The sequence below is a fragment of the Atheta coriaria genome, unplaced genomic scaffold (genome assembly GCF_025399875.1).
Source record: "Atheta coriaria isolate IRGN ID8LTWV9N9 unplaced genomic scaffold, Caltech_Dcor_3.1 hic_scaffold_2_pilon, whole genome shotgun sequence".
In the NCBI taxonomy this organism is placed as follows: Eukaryota; Metazoa; Arthropoda; class Insecta; order Coleoptera; family Staphylinidae; genus Dalotia; species Dalotia coriaria.
In genome coordinates, this window is record NW_027045444.1 from 1,301,961 (window position 1) to 1,321,234 (window position 19,274).

The 19,274-nt window shown below is 29.9% G+C and overlaps 3 protein-coding genes and 2 long non-coding RNA genes across 7 annotated transcripts; 3 read left to right on the forward strand and 2 right to left on the reverse strand.

Annotated features, from left to right (window-relative positions):
- Positions 1–129: 129 nt before the first annotated feature.
- On the reverse strand, positions 130–3,699 carry LOC135803289 (uncharacterized). Its single transcript, XM_065316882.1, is given in 11 exon segments — positions 130–467; positions 538–904; positions 1,608–1,749; positions 1,810–1,977; positions 2,316–2,450; positions 2,504–2,612; positions 2,693–2,803; positions 2,892–3,147; positions 3,212–3,302; positions 3,305–3,352; positions 3,419–3,699. Coding segments are annotated over 11 exon segments (1,809 nt in total). The 5' UTR covers positions 3,543–3,699; the 3' UTR covers positions 130–209.
- A 1,646-nt stretch (positions 3,700–5,345) lies between these two features.
- On the forward strand, positions 5,346–7,403 carry LOC135797815 (farnesol dehydrogenase-like). Its single transcript, XM_065310348.1, has 4 exons — positions 5,346–5,658; positions 5,716–6,180; positions 6,764–6,892; positions 6,955–7,403. The coding sequence occupies exons 1-4, from the start codon at positions 5,551–5,553 to the stop codon at positions 6,994–6,996; spliced, it is 744 nt and encodes a 247-aa protein (XP_065166420.1). The 5' UTR covers positions 5,346–5,550; the 3' UTR covers positions 6,997–7,403.
- LOC135797797 (solute carrier family 26 member 6-like) lies at positions 7,000–18,593 on the reverse strand. Of its 3 annotated transcripts, none has more exons than XM_065310326.1 (13): positions 18,384–18,593; positions 13,040–13,674; positions 11,601–11,710; positions 11,329–11,486; positions 10,386–10,673; positions 10,161–10,325; positions 9,990–10,094; positions 9,269–9,402; positions 8,959–9,121; positions 8,709–8,885; positions 7,858–8,130; positions 7,492–7,783; positions 7,000–7,433 (listed from the first exon to the last, which is right to left on the reverse strand). In XM_065310326.1, exons 2-13 carry the CDS (start codon positions 13,081–13,083, stop codon positions 7,303–7,305), a joined length of 2,040 nt encoding a protein of 679 aa, XP_065166398.1. In that variant the 5' UTR covers positions 13,084–13,674; positions 18,384–18,593; the 3' UTR covers positions 7,000–7,302. The 3 variants fall into 3 exon arrangements, with proteins under 3 accessions (XP_065166398.1, XP_065166406.1, XP_065166392.1); XM_065310334.1 differs by lacking the exon at positions 18,384–18,593 and adding an exon at positions 16,308–16,666; XM_065310320.1 differs by lacking the exons at positions 13,040–13,674; positions 18,384–18,593 and adding an exon at positions 12,192–12,331.
- On the forward strand, positions 12,367–13,674 carry LOC135797836 (uncharacterized). The gene is made up of 2 exons (XR_010549638.1): positions 12,367–12,490; positions 12,569–13,674. It is a non-coding gene; the product is annotated as an uncharacterized lncRNA (long non-coding RNA).
- Positions 18,036–18,852, forward strand: LOC135797842 (uncharacterized). The gene is made up of 2 exons (XR_010549639.1): positions 18,036–18,229; positions 18,558–18,852. It is a non-coding gene; the product is annotated as an uncharacterized lncRNA (long non-coding RNA).
- Positions 18,853–19,274: the final 422 nt, after the last annotated feature.

The following is a 19,274-nucleotide window of genomic DNA, read 5'->3' on the forward strand; positions in this document are numbered from 1 at the left end:
AACAGACTGCGACTTTAGAATGAATGAAATCGTGTTTAAAAGTTAGATAAGTAATTTATTCAGTTTCTAATTAAATTAACGTTATTGTTTTTGATGCCAAGATTTCAATATTAACATGAAATCCTTGAATGGAAGTAAACAAACGTGTTTATTATGACATTGAACTTTAACACTTGTTAAAATATACAGGGTATTGTAGTTTAAATATTTTAGTCGATGTCTAACTTTTTGAATGTTCCTTCTACACCGAAAATTTCTCCAGGATTTTTTGGTTTTCCTGGACGAAGTTTCTCATTGACAATTTGTTCTTCTTCAGCGTGGAAATAAGCGGCGTTGTCTAACATACACTTTGTATAATTACGCTGTTGGGTTTCTACTGATTGTGCGAGACCTCCAGGGAAATCTTTAGGGAATAATTCCTTAGGGATCATTTTGTAGATTGTTTCCATTGTTGGATGTGTATGCAACTAAAATTTTTAAATTATTTTTTTGTTTTTTTTTTTGTTTTTGTTAAATTTGTTGTTTTTTAATACTTACCACTTCTAATAATTCTTTCTTCATGAATGGCTTGATTAATACCAATATTTTGTCCATGACATTCCCAATGTTGATGAAATGTAATCCTTTGATTTTCAACGGCATGCAATCTTGTAAATAGAACATGAATTTCTTTAACTGTAGAAGATTCATTTTGGCGACGTGTGTGAATGTTACGCCGGTTAAGTCAGTGATGAATATCACTCCGTTGGAAGGTCCTTCTTTGTTCAGGACAAGCATAGTTGCCATGTCGAATAGTTTAATTTGGTCTGAAAAGTGCCACATATCTGGGTTGTAATCTATTAGGCGAGACATCAGGATTTTGTCACCGGATGGTGTTTTTTTCTCGAATGGGAAGTACATTACGCTAAAAATTAAAGTTTTTTGTTAATAACTTTTAAAATATTAGTGATATGATAATAATTCTTACACAAGTAGATAGTAGTTGGGTGAAAGTATAGTTATTAACAATTAAAGTTGATTTTGAAGAAAATTATAAATTTGATATTAATTCGTTAATAACTTTTGAATGTTCAGTGTTATTAAAAGTTTGTTTTTTGTATTAGATTGGCAACTTAACATTAAATATAATTTCAAAAAAATATCTCAATTAAGTAAATTATTGTGAAAATTATTCATAAAAAACTACAAATATTCAAAGGTATTTTTTGCGCTTATTATATCCCGGTACTAATTTATTAATTACTCAAAAACTACTACCGATATTTTAACAATTTTTTAAGTTACTGTTTGCCAATTAACTTTGTTTTAATGTACTTTTTAAATTTTGCCAATTTTTTTATTAGTAAAAAAGTTATTAACAATAAAAATTTATGTTTATCAAATTTTGAATTTGGTGACAAATTTTGCTGTAACTCTTGATAAGAAACTGTTATCAACTCAAACCTTAACAAAATAAATATAAAACTTCATAATAAACAAATTACCAAAAGAATTATTAAAATAAATCAATTAGTTTTTGAGTAATCAACAAAAAACCAACCAATGCTACTAAAATTTCTATCTAAAATGCACTGCACTGATTAAACCACAATAAAATTAATAATAACCATTTCAAATGAATTTCCCTCGGATTCCTTTTAAGGAAAAACTCAGGACAGTGTGTCCTCACAGTGTAAAAATCATCAATGCATCGCTTCGCTGCCTCATTACTAAAGTTATTCGAATGTAAAAAGTTAATCATCTGCATTTCTAAAAATAACACAAATCTAATTAATTACATCATTAATAACAACCATAAAAACAACTCACCAGTAATTTGCGGTAGATATTTTTGCATTTCACACCATTTTAACAAACTCTCCACGTCAGACTTTTTTAATCCGTTGATTTCCTGATATTTTGACGACGGATCACACAAAACTAACGCCATTTTTATTTTATGTTTTGTTAACAACAATCCAACACAAACTAAAATTGTTTATGAATAGAAACGCATTTATAACTGAACATTGCACACTTTTTTTGTGTAACAACCGATGACAGTTGTAATACACTATAATTTTCTACGAAACAGTAATTGCGATTCATTATACCAGTAGTACATTTAAGTATGTTTATGCTCCGCCCACTGTGACGTACTGAAGGGCGGAGCTCTGGTAACATCATTATATAATATGCGTGACTATTACTAAACTAAACAATGCCATGATAAATTACATATTATGTAAATATTGTAAAAATAAATCCAAATCCATAAAATATAAAAAATAAAAATTAAACTAATTTTAGAAAAAATTAATTAATCAATATCTAATTTTTTAAATGTTCCCTCAACGCCGAATATTTCCCCAGCGTTTTTGGTTTTCCTGGACGTTTTGACTCGTCAACTTGCTGTTTTTCTTCTTCTGCATAAAAAGCACTATTAGCCATAAAAGATTCTCTTGATTTATCTAAAAATTTACTTTATATTACTTAAGTACATTACGCATGCGTATTAAACTACCTTGTAATGACTTAACACTGAAACTAGGATCGCCGCCTTCAAAATCACTCGGAAAATAATCCTTGGGAATAAATTTGTAGATAGTATCCATAGTTGGGTGAGTATACAACTAAAAAAAAAAAAAAAAAAAAAAAAATAAATTTTTGACATTTTAAGGTCTTTCAGTTTAAAAAAAAACTGGTTACTCACGACGTCAATTAATTCCTTCTTCATGAATGGCTTAATCAAGGCAAGTATCTTGTCCATGAAATTACCGATGTTTATAAAATGCAGTTGTTTTATACGCACTGGCATACATTCCTATCACCACAACACAAAAACACAAAATCAAGGTTATTGTTATTCAAGGTAAGTGTGTTGTCAAATTATGTAACATGCAATAATTTACCTGTAAATAAAAGAAAAACTTCTTCAACTGCAATAAATTTAATTTTGCAATGTGTGAAAATGATAATCCTTTGAGATCATGTATATAAATGACACCTTCAGCTGGACCATCCATGTTTAACATAAGCATTGTTGTCATATCGAAACATTTTATCATCAGAGGGAAGTTAAAACGGTCTGGGTTGGTGTCAATTAGTCGTGCGTAGATTATACGGTAATTTTCAGGTGTTAGTTTTGGGAATGGACCATACATAACCCTGAAATGTAAAATTTTAACCTTAAAATTAAAAAATTAAAGTTTTTGGTTTATATTAATATTACACTTGAGTATCCACTGTTTTAGGATCTCTATTGTGGAAAAATTCAGGACAATGTGTGCGTACGGTGTAAAAAGTATCAATACACTTTTTGCGCCCTCGTTGCTAAAGTAATTCGAGTGTAAAAAGTGTACAACTTGCATTTCTACAAAAAAATTAAAAATGATAAAGTTTAGTATTTATGTTGATTTTATTAATAAATATTACTAACCTGTCATTTTTGGTAAATGTGGTTGACATGCTAACCATTCTTGAAGTTTTTTTACATTATCCTTTTTGAGATCTTTTAGTTTTTCATATTCTTTAGACACATCTCCAACAATTAACGCTGCCATTGTTTTGTTTTATTTTTATTTTTTATTTTTATTTAATTGCTTGTTTTATTTATGTGTTTAAATGTGTTTGTGAGTTTGTTAGTGTCAATTGGTTAGTGTGAAAGCAATTTGCGGAGTTGGTCGAGTCGACACCGAGCACTCACTGATTGCAGGTGACTGAGGTGGCAATCCATTTATTCACGTAGTCAGGTAGCACAAAGTAATGTGAAGCACTTTAGGAGTAAAGTTATAGTAAAGTTTGTAAACATGTGAATATGTGCACATTGAAAACCAGTATTTGACCATGCCAGATGTTACATAGTTTTTGTGAAAAGATTTTTTTGTTTTTTATTTGTCTCACGCTTATTAAAATGATTTTTTTAGTTTTAATATTAATAATGATGTTAAAAGTGAATTGAAAAGATCTTTAGTGTTTCAAGTATGTTTTATACGAAATATAAGTGCTTTTAAGGTTGGTAAAATATTAAAAATTGTAAAAAATATTGTTTTGGGTTTAAAATATTACTTTTGCATACTCGTGCTTTAATGTACAAGTTTGCACACTTACTTTTGATTAGAAATCTTGGAGATACTAGGAAAATCAGTATTTTAAGTGAATTAAGAAACAAAAAAGTATTTTGAGAATAATTAAATATCAAGAAGTGCAAAAATGAGTCCTTTGAGTTTAAAAAATTACATTTATGTACTCATGCTAAAAAGAACAACTTTTAACACCAGTTATTAAGTACAAATCTTTACAAAACTATGGTAAAAATATCTTTTTATGAGAATAAAGTGATATAAATGTGTTTTGAACTTGATAATATATCAAACACAGCAAAATTGTTTCTTTTAAGTTTAAAAAATTACGTTTTTGCTTTAAGGTGCATTTTTATACTAAGAGAAAATTTGGTTTTAAATGAATAAAACAAAATAAATGTATTCTAAAGTTAATTAATTGCCAAAAACATAAGAAATTTTTGGTTAAGTGTTTAAAAAATAGCTTGTGTATTGCAGTGCTTAAAAATGCATCTTTACACACTCATAATATCACTATGAAAATAGTAATTTACGCAGCAAGAAAAAATCACACTTTAATTTTCATAAAATGAATTTTATATCAAATAAACTCATCTTTAACTCATCTTTAACCTTGAAATACCTATTTTTCACATTGCCACTGCACGCAATCTCATTTAATAATAATTTACTACCTAATTAATAATAAATGATAACAATTTTCATCAATCAGCATGTACACATGATTATTTTAATGTTTAACGTTTTTTATCGCATTGTTTTGTATTGTATTATATTGTATGCATTGTAAGTTTGTAACCTTGAATTTACCTACATCGTTGAAAGAGAAAGATTTACGCTTGAAAATTGTTCAAGAACACGCAACAGCCATGAATTAATGATCTCTTCATCGATTTATCTGAAGAGTATAGTTACGACGCTTATACTTAACAAATGAAACGTTTTTATTTTTTGCTAATTACTCAAAAACTATAACTCCTAATGGTATAATTCTTGAAGTATGTTGTTTACAATTATATTTTGCATCAAAATATGTTTACACCTTACTGATGTTGTTATTATTCAAATAGTTATTGATAATTAAAATTAAGATAAAATAATAGTACAAAATATAGTTAAATTGGTCTGCAACTTATGATTAAAAATAGTGATCACAACGGAATTTATTTTCCTAGTCATGAATTTAATACCAAAACAATTTCTAATTAAATAATCAAAATAACTGTATTAGTTTCTGAGTAATTAACTAAAAACTAACAAAATGCACTTTAATTTGTGCGTCTGGTAAATGCAACACGACTATATAGCTCATTCAGTGTGGAACGAGCGGAAAGCAATTTAAATCGTTTAAATATTAAAAAGTAAGAAATAACTGGTTTAAACACTGAGAATAATGTACAGTTGCAGTCTTGACTTACCTTTCATCTACCCAACACTAAAATAAACTTACAATTACTTCTTCTTCAAACTTTATCACATTTTTGACAAAATGGTGCTAACAATGGAGAAATGGCACGGAAAAGTTGCAGTTGTAACCGGTGCAAGTACAGGAATTGGTGAAGCTGTGGTCAAAATGTTATTAAAACATAAAATGATTGTAATTACTCCAAAACAATATCATTTCATTGCCTAAACAACAAAATTTTATTTTAAGGTTGTTGGACTTGCAAGACGTCCACATCTCATCGAAGTTTATAAACAAGACTTACCAGAAGAAGAAGCATCAAACCTTCATTCTATAAAATGCGACATGCGAGTGGAATCAGACATTTTGTCTGTGTTTGCATATGTTTTGGAAAACATCGGACCTGTTTCCGTGTTGATTAACAATGCAGGTATTTCTCATCAAACTACCCTCTCTGATGGCGATACGGAAATGTGGCGGTCTGTTTTGGAGACAAATGTGCTTGGAGTGTCGATTGCTACAAGGGAAGCTATCAAACAAATGAAATCGAATAATATTGATGGGCATATTGTGCACAACAGCAGTGTTCTCGGGCATTATGTGGCGCACATTCCTAATTTGAATATGTACAGTGCATCTAAGCATGCTGTGAGGGCTTTGGTGGAAACCCTCAGGCAGGAGTTACTTAGAAGTGGAACGAAAATACGGATTACTGTAAGTAAAAATTAAAAATTAGTAAATTCTTAGTAAAATAACGGTTTTAAGAAATTTAGACAAATTTTTTTAAGTTTTCATTTTTGTAGCGCCGTAACTTGGTTATGAAAGGTCAGATTTTAATCATTTAAACTTTAAATGATTGATAATTAAATTATCTTTATGATTAGCTATACATTATAGTAAAATATTGTCTTAGAATGCAAAATACTCAGTTATTTATGAATAATTATTTTTTAAATGTTTTGTTCTAGTTATTTTTACGTTTTTGTTAATAACTATTAAACTAACTATTCAATTGTAATATAATTTTGCAACCGAAAAGAGTAATTAACACCGAACAAAATGATATAAGACTCAAAATATTCCGATTAAAAATACCTGAGTAAATCTGCTTTAAAGTTGACTTAAATTTAAAGAACACTTTACCATTTTGGGTCACCATTGCATTGAGGTAAGGAATTTCACACTCACGCCACCTATGCCACCCAAAACTATAACTTTTTATCTTTAAAATAAGATATCATCCATATTTTTATCTGAGAAACTAAAAAAGATATTGCAAATTAAAAAATATTTTCAGAGCGTAAGCCCAGGTCCCGTCGACACAGCTTTTCTTGATGACATCGGCGCAACAGACTTTCCCAAACTTCAACCGGAAGACGTTGCTGATGCTTTTGAATACGTCTTGAGCACCCCACCTCATGTCCAAGTACATATACAAACAATAACTAAAAATATAAATTTAAATAATTAATTAATTTTTAATTTTAGGTTCAAGATATCATGATACGTCCTTTGGGAGAACCCGTCTAAAAATCTTAAACAAACTTGTTTATTATTTAACAATAATAGTAGATTGTACAAATAAATATTTCATATAGATATTTATATCTATGCACACGCACATATATCAACAATTGATATAAAAATAAATTGTAGGTTGAATATTTCTCTAAAATATAACATTAAAAAAATAGCAGCCATTTTGTTTCTAACCAAGAATATAACATTAAATAGTTTATCATTTGGTATCCTTGTATCAATATTGTTTTTAACAGGCACTTTAAATTTTCATTAAAACTTTAGAAAAATTTGCTAATTTTTGCCCTGGTAGATTAATCATGACTCGTTTTCTGTGAAAAATGTCAATTTGGCAAACATAACGGCGTCGTGCACACGAGGAAACACTTGAAAACGTGTTCCTTTATTTGCTTCAACGTCGCAAAGTCTTAACGTTTCATAAACTGGACCTGAAATTAACAAAATAGGTTAGAAATGAGGTTATGTTATTTTGGTATGTTAGGTTACCTGAACATCCAGCTACATAAAACTCTACATTCTTCTCTTTAAACTCTGTTTGTACGAGTTTAAGTTGGGTGACTCCCGAAGGATCAATAAATGTCAAGGCTGCCAAATCTAAGATGATACATTTAGTTGGCATTAGTTTTTCGGCGTTCTCTGCGGAATCAACGCTTTTTCTCGAAAATTTCTGCGGTTCCATTTCTGTGGTTTTCATTAATAAATGTTTGAACATTGCTTTCGTAGCAAAATTCAAGGATCCGCAATAGTGGAAGATTTTTATACCCGCAATTTCTTGGGCCTAATAATAATAATAATTATAATAAAATAGAAGTTAGTCTTTTATAATTTTTTTTTTAAGAAATGAAAACTTACCCCTTTAAATCTTTTCATATCTAAATAGAGATCAGTGTTTGGTACAGATCCAAGTAGGCAAGTGTACGGATATTGTCCGTGGTAGAAGAGATTGATAATGGAGAGGAGTACTCCTGCACCAAGGCCGATATCGATGGCGATGGTGGTGGTTGTTACAAATGTCAGTAACCACAGGATTCCGTCCCATTTACTCATGCGCCAAAATTTGGGTAGATTTTGGACTTGCATGTAGAGAGATTTTAATGCTACGACGATTATACTAGCTAGAAAACACTGGAAAATCATTTAAAACATTATTGATTGGAGTAATAGGTTACTGCGCAGTTTATAGACGTTTAGAATCATTTTTATGTAAGGAAAAGGAAGAAATATTTGAGATAGACAGAAGAAAAAGCGAAATTGGAATGCTTCGAAAAAATTAGAGGAAGATTTAAGGAAACGAGGAGTAACTAAGAACAGAAAAAGATAAAAAAATGAAAAGGATAAAAAAGTCTCTAGGAATCAATGAGAGAGAAAAAGTAGTCGGAGTGTAAAAGAAAAAAATATATATTTAGGAAGTGGAGAAAGAATGGAAAGAGACGATAAATTAGTAGATGATGAACAATGCCGATAAAACATAAAGAGCAGAACATATGAAGAAGGAAAGTCAAGGAAAGGAAATTATGAGAGAAGAGGATACAAATATAGGAACAAAGAAAGAATGAGAGGAAGAACCGGTGAAGAAAATGATGGAGGAAATATGAATGATGGAAAAAAAAGAGGAGAAAACGAGGAGAGAGAAAAGGAAGAAAATGAAAGGAGGATGAGGAAACAGAAAAGAGAAAAGAAAGAATAATATACAAAATACTCACTTTAGGCAAAAACGAAAACATGGGACCAATCCACAACAAAACACACATCAATATCAGGCAGGAAACGACCGAAGCCAGTTGAGATGCTCCACCCACAGCTTCCTGAATAACTGATCTCGATAACGACGCCGTTATTGGCATGCAAGAAAACATAGAACCTACTGTATTCGAAATACCCTAAAAATAAAAATAAACAAAAAACATTACATAGTTCATACTTACATATAAATCTTAATTCTTAAAAACTTACCAACGCTAGCAGTTCTTGATTACCATCAATCTCATATTTGTTCTTCTGTGCCAACATCAACGCCATAGACATCGTCACCACATAACTAATAATGGCGATCATCAAGGAATCCGTAAAGATGTGACGTATCAGTGAAAATTGAGGCAAAGCCGGTTCTGGAAATCTTTTTAAAACAAAATGAATATGTCAATATCTACGAGTACATCATATTCTACTATATAACTTTCTATACTAGTATATTAAAATATTATAGCAAAAATATTTTATTTAGTTTTTGATTTGATTTGAAAATAGAACTTACATAGCTTACCCTGTAGGCAGATGACCGACAACGGTTATATTAAACACTTCACTGAAATTTCCAAAATATGATACTGCTGTACCAAGGACAACAGCGAGAAGCTCGATTGGGATTGGAATTTTTGTTTTCTTTGCTACTATTGGCTAAAAATAAAAATTATAATAATTACACACAAATAATACTTATTAACAAAATGAAACTCTAAATAAATCTCTAAATTTATCTGCTGTTGTTTTTGAAAATCACGTATAATTTTTTTTTAATATTATTTCTAGAATAATTTTGAAGAAAGAGGATAGGAACTAAATTGTCTGATGTCGTTGGTATACTGAATTAAATAAGATTGTGTACGAGTAGTCCTCACAGTGAATCTACTTTTATCACCCTCGTTATTATTCGTTGCCATGGTAATGCCATGCAAGGGGACGCAAGCTCCGCCCCCACAAGGAACACTTGTTTGACTTACCGTTCCTGCTCTCTTTCTTTCAACGCACAACTCATAATACTAGTCCCATCAGTAAGAGCAAGAAAAGAATAAATGCAAAACCGAAGTTAAAAACAAATGAAGATCAAATATCCAATCTGTCAAGATTATAAAAAATGAGGAGAGATTATGCAAAGTCATGCAGTTTGTGACACAACCTCACGTTACCCAGAACAGTTTCTTTATCTTTATAATTACTCAGAATGTTAAAAGAATAAATAAAAAATAATTTTAATTGAGTATTACCTTAATTATCTCGTTGTTTATGACCATACAAACAATACAAATTAACGACATGGAGACAGCTGCTTTGTTTGCTAAAGGTAATGCCATTACTGAATCGTAAAGTGTCTACAAAAAAGGTAATTAAACAAATTTTTATTATTTCCTACGCAATAATATTTTATTAATATTTACCAGTGGTAAAGTGAAATATCCACGACGTTTGGCAATTGGGAGACCAAACAAATCCTTTAACTGAGACCCTACTACGTGAAAAGCACAGGCACAAGTGAGACCATTTACCAAAGTCTCCGAAAGTAGGTTTGCGACGATTCCCAAGCGGAAAATGTACATCACAAACTAAAAAATAATTTATTTGTGATTTTAGGAAGATAAGGGCAGGAATTAAAAAATGCTTACGTGGACCATCGCTACAGTAAACGTAATAGTAACAGCAACTTGTAGATTGGTGTATGATTCAAAATCGGGTCCGAGTTCAGGATTGTGAGTGACATTGGTGTTGGCAGCTAGGAACTCGTCAGCTCCGTAGTAAGCTACAACTTTTCCTGTCATCAGGCAGACAATTCCAAAGGTTCCCATTGATACATGAGGAGATGTTCCAAAAATGGTGTACATTAGTACTGGGAAGAAGGCCATGTATATTCCTACTACAGGGGCGACATTTCCTAAGAGACCATAGGCCATACCCTAAAATTAAAAGAAGGATTTATTAGTATGTGAAGGTGAGAAAGATAGAAGTGGGTAAAAAGGGGAAAAAGACAAAAGTAAACAAAGAAAAGAAGAAATAGTTTTTTGAAAAGAAGGAAATATATACAAGAAAGAAAAAGGAGAGCAGATGACAGATTTGCAGAAAGGATAGAAGAAGAAAGGAATAAAAGTGAAAGGATTGATGGGTGATCAGAATGATGTGGGTTTGTATAGTATAGGGTGTCTTGATTAACGAGAACTGTATTGACATTTGCTCGCTCTTCAAATATTACATCTATGCATTAGAGCGAGATCACGTAATATAGTATGTTATGACAAGTTCCGAAACCAGTTTCCCCCTTTTTATTAGGGTGAGAACGAATGAGTCATACTTGTTGCATTTTTGCAGCAAAAGAGTCTCCAAAAGACTTCAAAAGTGAAAGAAATTGCTAAATAAAGATAGATGAGCAAAAACATAAGTAAAAAAAGACACAAAAAGACAAATATTGTATGGGGGAGAGAATGGGAACTCATAACCTCAAATTTGTGCTTGTGAATCGTATACACGTTTACTTTACATCAAACAAAAACGCGTATAAATTTAAAAAGAAAGAAAGAAAGAAATCATAATTGTGGAAGTGATAAATATAATTACCTGAGGAATATTCATAATGGCAACAGTAATCCCAGCCATCAGATCACCGGAAATACACGAGCGCCATTTGTATTTCGGCAGCCAATAGAGAATCGGAATCGTTCGATACAGGAACGCCAACGGATTGCATTTACATGCACGCTGCATTGTTTTCCTGACTGCACACAAATTAACATAATACAAGTAAGTATAACAACATCATAAACTTAACTTTCACTTCATACAATAATTAATCAGTAATATTACTATTAATTATACATATTTTCACTTACAAGTGTGTTTTGGCTTCTCATACTGTATAGCAGTATTCAGCTCGCTCTGATGATAAAGCAATCTCTGCTCGTTGGTGTTTCGAGGGATATCCGGTGATGGTGCCACGATACTAAAACAAAAATGATAATAATTGAAGAAAAATATGCGAATGTAAGTATTAATTGCATTAGGGAGATGATATGGTCACGTCGAGAGTTGAAAATTAACACTGGTTGTTGACTGCTTGCTAATATTTTGTATTTTGACATTTTGACATTGAAAACTGACAAAACTCAATTAATCAATTAACAAATTAACTTTCGCATAAAAGGTTTATATTTCTTCACTATTTTTTTGGACAGAAAGTCGTATTTTCAATTTTTTGCTTTAATTTTTATCAAAAAACTAAAATTTCTTGATTTTTAAAAACTTTTAGAGAAGATTTTTCTTCTTTTTGACATTCACATTAACTTTAAGAACCTTTTAATTGTATTTTATTTGATTATCAAACACTAACATAAAAAGAAAGCAATTTTTAGTGGTTTTTCCATTTTTAGGACATTTTCCGACAAAAACACTTTTTTTAACAGAAAAAAACATAAAATTTCTACCTGTAATAATGAAATACAAAATCATGTGCATCTGTATCATGATCCTGATGTGGTATCAATGGTTCACGTTCAACATAAGATCTTCTCATTTTTAGGAGTAATCACAATCACAACTAACTGCACTAAACCTAACCACTAACTACGTATATAGCACAAACGCAAACAACTTTAATCAAAGTTTAATATAATATTTACTACTTTATTTACAGAGTTCACGTGAATAACAAACACTCAGCACTCAACTTAGTCTCACAACGCTCACTCTTTAACTACTGACTTGATTCTGCTACAGTTCACAAGTAAATACTATTTATTTATTATGTATTTATTATTGTTTTCATAACATAATTAATTAATGTTTTATTTTTTATTTTCAGCGCGATGACGATGACAATTAAGCTGATTGTTTGCTTATGTCTGGACGAATCACAACTGACTGCTATACATGAATACAAGTGTATTGCGATACTCGATAACTAATAGGAATGTTCATCGTTCATTAAGTTAATTGAGTTTCAAACCAGTGTGTGGTAATGGTTGTAAATTGTGGTGTAAAGTAAGACCGATGGAAGTTGTACTCATACTTTCACATCAACATAAAGAAAATGAAAAAAAAAATGAATGTAGGAAGAAGCACGAGTAATGCAAGTCACGCGAAAAAGTTTTATTTAAATTATTAATATTTTATGTTGTTATGACGCTACGAACTTTGACTGATAAGAGATATCAAAAAGTAAGTTTTTACTAGATTTGTTATCAGGTAAGATTACTACTGGTAATGTTTTTATTTGCTTTTTGTTTTTTTTTTCTCATAAAAAACGTAAAAATTTAAATTTAAATTAACTTACCCAAATTTTACAGCATCTGTAAGTTGTTCCTTTTCAGACACCATTGTTTATGTATTAATAATATTTAAGTATGTTTAAATTACGTATACGTAAGTAATTAATTTAATATTCACAAATATTCACATGGATTTATTTATCACAATTCATTTAAATTTTAAAAAATAATTTTAAGTTTATAAGTTTAGTATGAAATCACATTTGTTTTAATTGTTATTTTATATTTTTTGGATATTTTCTTGTCTAGTCTAGTCTAATTTGACAGCCGATCAAACAATAAGCCTGGACGTGGTGTGTGATCACGATTTATAAACGCGGCCGAAATTCAGCTATCAGCCGGAATCAGGTGATCAACAAAAAACGAATAACCACCGGAGATACGAGGATAATGGAATTTAAACGCTGCGAAACGTGCGAATCTGAGCGATTATTTCATAATCAACGTGCGTGTGTGTATGTTTATTACACTCCAAAATTTAAATTTGGTTATATTATTAAGTAATAGTTATTAAAATTGTATTAAAATTTGGGTTTAAGTGTCGAGTTGATTCAGCATAGTTTCATGGTCAGTTTGGGTTTTATATAATAATTAATTATTATATATGTTGCAAAATTCAAAATGTTTAGGTGATCCAAATCTGAAATTGAAAAAATAATTAATTTTTATATTTAGAGTAAAGTTTTATATATTAGGTTAGCTTTTTAGTAGTGGTATCAAGAAATGCAAGCAATTTAGCCAAATTTTTATTTGTAATTCATTAAATTGTGAAAGTATACTTTATTTTTATGGTTAAGTTACCTCGAAAGCTTTAGCTAAAAATTATAAGGAATTTTTTTATGAAAAAATAAGAATTGGTCTTGTTGTACGCGATGTCAGATATCAAACTGTTAAATTAACTGAGTTTCACGCATAAATAGTGCAACAATGAATTGTGGACTTAAGTAAACTGTGAGTAATTAATGCTATTAATATGTATTGTGCACACAAAGCAAGCCTCAATTTAGTTCAAGTCAAGTTAAGTCAACTCCAGTCAAACCAACTTAAATCAACAAAAGTCCTCATAAATTTTGCAATGTCATAAAATGTATTAAAATACATTTATTTATTCTTAAGAAACTTTTACTTGAACTTCATTCAAGCAGATTTTTTGTTTCTTAAAACTAGTATATACCGTAGGCTCTAATAAGGGTTTAAATTTAAATTTTAATACTGCAATTAAACGCCACCTAGATTCAAATTATTTTACTATAGTTATGAACGAATCTCCATATAAACTTTAACGCCTTATTATATGCTCTTTAAGTAATAATTTCATTACCAAACTTTACAAAAGCATACACAAAGCTATTTTGAAGGTTGTCTAAAATTTTCATCAAAATCGACTTAGCTGTTTTTGAGTTATTGAGGAACATACAAACATACATCAATTGTTATATATTCAGGCAGATTATTCTGGGTTACACTGTAATTACACGTAGACATATCAAACTTTACAACCGGTTTTATTGTTAATAACAGTGCAACGCAATATTGACTTAAGTAACGTATAAGTCAAGTAAAGTTCTTTTCTCTTAGCCACTAAACGATTCTTTGAATTTCGAAATTATTTGCAGTTTGCAAGATTCTGCGAAGTTTACGAAAACATGATGTCATTGTAAATCCCCATACTTAAAAATTTATTTATTCATAAAAAGAAAAGAAAAATTAACCTCAAAGCATAAAACAGAAATATAACAAACAGAATTTATTATTACATAAAATGTAATAAAATATCAAATCGAAATTATAATAATATAATGACATTAAATTGCATTTATATTGTCATTATAATTTGTTACTAGGTACTCACAATAACAATAAACTTTGATGTATACTACTTGTTCGCTTTGCCACGAACAAAAAAACGCAAATATATTCATATCTGAACATGAATGTTATCACGCTATCAAACAGATATCAAAGCTTAAAAATGCCATTATATATTCGCGGAATGTACTTGTACACTTATCGTGTACACTCCATACTAAAATACATAAAAATAAATAAATTAAGTTCGATCACGATTCGAAAGCAATTTAAACAATTGTTCATACAAGTGGTACGCAAAGTGGCGCACGACACATCTTTGATACTTATCTAATTCTAGGATTAAAAATATAAATTTTTCTTAATAAGAACTAAATAATTAATAAGTTATATTTAAACTTTAAGTGCGGCAAACAAATATACATTTCCTATTCGTATTTGATGCATATGGATGTATATTATCGTAAAATCGAGTTATGAGTTGCGTATGAATGTATTTCGATAAATGTTTGATGTTTATTCATGAGAGATAAATAATTTGACCGTAATGTGAAACATGTGGCGTTATTGCAACGCGTTGCTCGGCAATAAAATTGCTTTCAGAGTCCAACCGAATTATATCACTCTCACACACGCTGCGATAACGAAACAAAACTCATTAGAGTGATGATTAGGGCACTGGCCAATTAGCACTTCAGTTCACATATACAAAATAAATATGCATGGCATATTATTTGCCTTTTTTCTTGTATAAATGATAATCAATACTAATTTTTGCGTGTTTGTCGAGTTTTTTTCATTGTGAAGGTAAATTACGCAAAGAATGAATTGTTTAGGTATAATGTGACATGTTGGTATAGCTGAAAACCAATTACTGATAACGAGCATTCATTTAAAAAGTAAACTTTTAAGTTATTAGCTATAGAAAAAATTTTCTTAATGGTTTTTGTGCTATGTGTAGTTTACCGGTCTAAAAATAGAATTTTATGTTATTTTATAGTAATTTAAATGTAAAAGTATTAATTTTAAGTTAATTTGACAAATTCTTTTATAAACAGATTCAGAATTAAATTCTGCATTGTTTTATCTAAAGATTTTGTTGATATGTCTTTTGCAAAAATTTTATTGATTGTTAAAGTTGACTTAAATTAATTTGATAAATTTGTCATAAATTAGTCTATAACTTATATTCTAAAACTAATATCACTAAAATCTCTGGTCAGTAAATAGAGAATTTAATACTAATTAGATTTGTAAAAAGATAATGGTGATAACTTATTTAGTTTCCAAGTAATTAATTAATTAGTAACAAAAACCAAGTTTTCTTCCCATTTTAGACCGCTATTACTCATATATTACATAATAACTTACAAAATAATCTGTTGAATTATTGATGAACTAATTTCAGTTCACTGCATCGAAATTTTCCACTTTTTAATGACTTGACAACAAAACAAAACTTACTTTATACACAAATTAAATCAAGTACACTATCAATTGCACTTAAGTTCACTTTAACCCACTTTTTACACTTTCAAGTCCAAAATTCACTTAAAAAACTATCTATAACGAAATTTGCTTGTGTAAAAATGTATTTGCACACAACTATGTAAAATATTTACTTATGCAAATCAAATAAAAATGGCACGATAAATTTCGCAGTGTGCGCACATGCCGAACGCCGCAAAATAACTAGCAGGCGATGATTCTCGCGAACCAACTGAAACCGAAACCGAACAGACACAGAAACAGAAACCTTGCAAACCATACAAACACATAACTATTTTGTGCTTGTTCAGACTGCTGCTTGCTGCAAAACCGCTAAATATCTAGAGCTAGGAGTAGACAGTGCTAAATCCCTGCGGTGCTGTGGTACTTGAATACTACTGAAGCAACAATTGTTTGTCTTACTCACACACATAAAAGTTTTATAGTCATAATACTGGTATCATGTGCTCCTATATATGGTGTATATGGTTATATGACATTGTAGACTTGTTCGTAGACGTAATTATGGTATTATCCGGTTGTAATTGTTGTATTTGCGTTCTTTTTACAATGGTGTTGTAGGTTGTAAAAATTATAATGCGGTAATTTAGTTTTTTATTAATTACTCGTAAAGTAATTGAGTTAAGTGGATGATTCTTTCATATTTAGTATTAAATTTTGGATCTCAACTTAAAATATTTTAGTGATAACGAATTCTTATCAATAGTTACAGGGTATTTTTTAACATGTAACCAAATTTCACTAGACCCAAATTTAATTCATTATAACTAATTAAATAATAATAATTTCTAAAAAATCTAGAAGAATTTATTTCTGAATCTACTTCTGAAAGAATTATTATTCTAGAGTAAATGGTTTCTGAATTATTTAAGAATTTCATCTCAGAGCTTTTGCTTGACCTACGTATGCAAAAATTATAGTGCAGTAACTTAGTTTTTTATTAATTACTCGTAAACTAATAAAGTTAAGTGAATAATTCTTTCATAAGCCTATTTAATATTAAATTCCAGAGCTAAATCGAACAATATTTTATTGATAACAAATTTTTAACAGCTACAGACTAATATCAGTCAGGTATCTAAATTTTTACTAAATCCAACTTTAATTAATTATAACTAATTGTATAATAATTATAGCAAAAAATCTATACATACATTAATGGAGAATTTAATTTTCAATCTATTACTGAAAGAATCATTATTCTAGAGAAAATAGTTTCAGAGTTATTTACGAATTTCCTCCCAATTTCCTCGCGTGACGTACGTACGTAGGAATTGTACTAAAATGCTTCAGTTTTTTATTAATTACTCGACAACCAATTAAGCTACATCTATGGTTTCTTCCGTAATCAATTCAGAATTAAATTCTAAATCAATCCTGATAAATAACAAATTGATTAAGCTTCCTAATCAAAATTTACAGACTAATTTCTATCAATTTTGTATTTAATTTATATCTCAACTTTAAGTGCTTATTACTTTAAAACAAATTATTCTACCAACATAAACCTTTTAACACTTGGCGCAGAATGTAATTCAAAATGCATTTCTTTTTGAACCACATCTCTACCTTCATTAGTTTTCGAATAAAACAAAAACTAAACTTATTAGACGTTGAGTCACGTGTCAGGTAAGAGCGTCGCGTCTACCACACTTAACATAAGCAAACTTGAACGGAAAAACACACATGTATGTTTTACGTTTAAAAATAACCTTCGCGAGCCGTCAGCGAAACGAATTTACATCGGGTACGTGTTGCACGTTCTTGGCTTTGGCATTCACGAATAACAACAGCAGAAAAACACTATCACCTTCACGTATTCCAATGCAAAACCATGAAGACAAAACACACATCCCAACAAAAAAAAACCAACAAAAGTAAGGTTATAATTATAACACAATGTCACATTAAAATAAAATACAAATACAAAAAAGTTAGGTTAGTTGAGGTTAAATTTCTTAAGTTATACAACTTTTTATACACGTATATAAAATAAAATCATAGAAAATACGTAAATAATTAATTACTTACAATAAAAATGTTAGGTAAGGTCAAGTAAATCCATATTAAGTAATTTCCTGGTGTTATCACGCAAATAAAATCACAATTTAATCTCGAAATTTAAAAATTCCTGCTGTGGGAAAATTTTTATTAAAACTGGAGTAATTTATTATCTAATTTGTTATTTTTTTGTGATTATCACAGTACTGGCGACGTTTTGTCGACGCCGACGACTAAACACGCGCGATTCCTGCTGGCCTGCTGTGTGCGCACGGATCGATGACGGAACAGCTGGTTGCGAGTCACGACGCCAACCTATTGCAGCGCAAGCAGGAAAACTCACATGGCTACACATCGCATAACATCACAGCTGGTCACATGCATGCACACAGTGACAAAATGGTTGAACTGCGCAGGAAAGTTCATGCATTGTGAAATGTGACACAGTGTTAGACGTATGAAATGTATCCTGCGAATAAATTTAGTTTTTAAATTGTTTTTCAGAGAGAATTAGATCAATTTAAATAGTATCCTGCTGATCCTGTTGAATATTTATAGATGTAGGATGATTTGCATATTTAGTTCAAGGATTTTGAGTATATTTTAACATTTCCCAAGTGTATTTCTAAAAAGCAGCAGGAATATTACAGTTTTGGTTAGAGGATAGAAATCTGTTTTTCCTGCTGAGTATTTACGTCTGTATACTTACTTTCCTTTCCGTTAGATGACGCTACATTAGAACTTTGTTATTTTTTGTAGAAATTTGATGTATTTTTAAACTATTTTGCTAATATTGTTAAATATTTATAATAAAAATGATTTTTATATTTAATTTAAAGCTTCACTGTATATTTTAACATTATTTTTAGCGTATTTCAAAAAATTAGCAAAAAAATTACAGATTTGGTTGGAGAGTAGAAA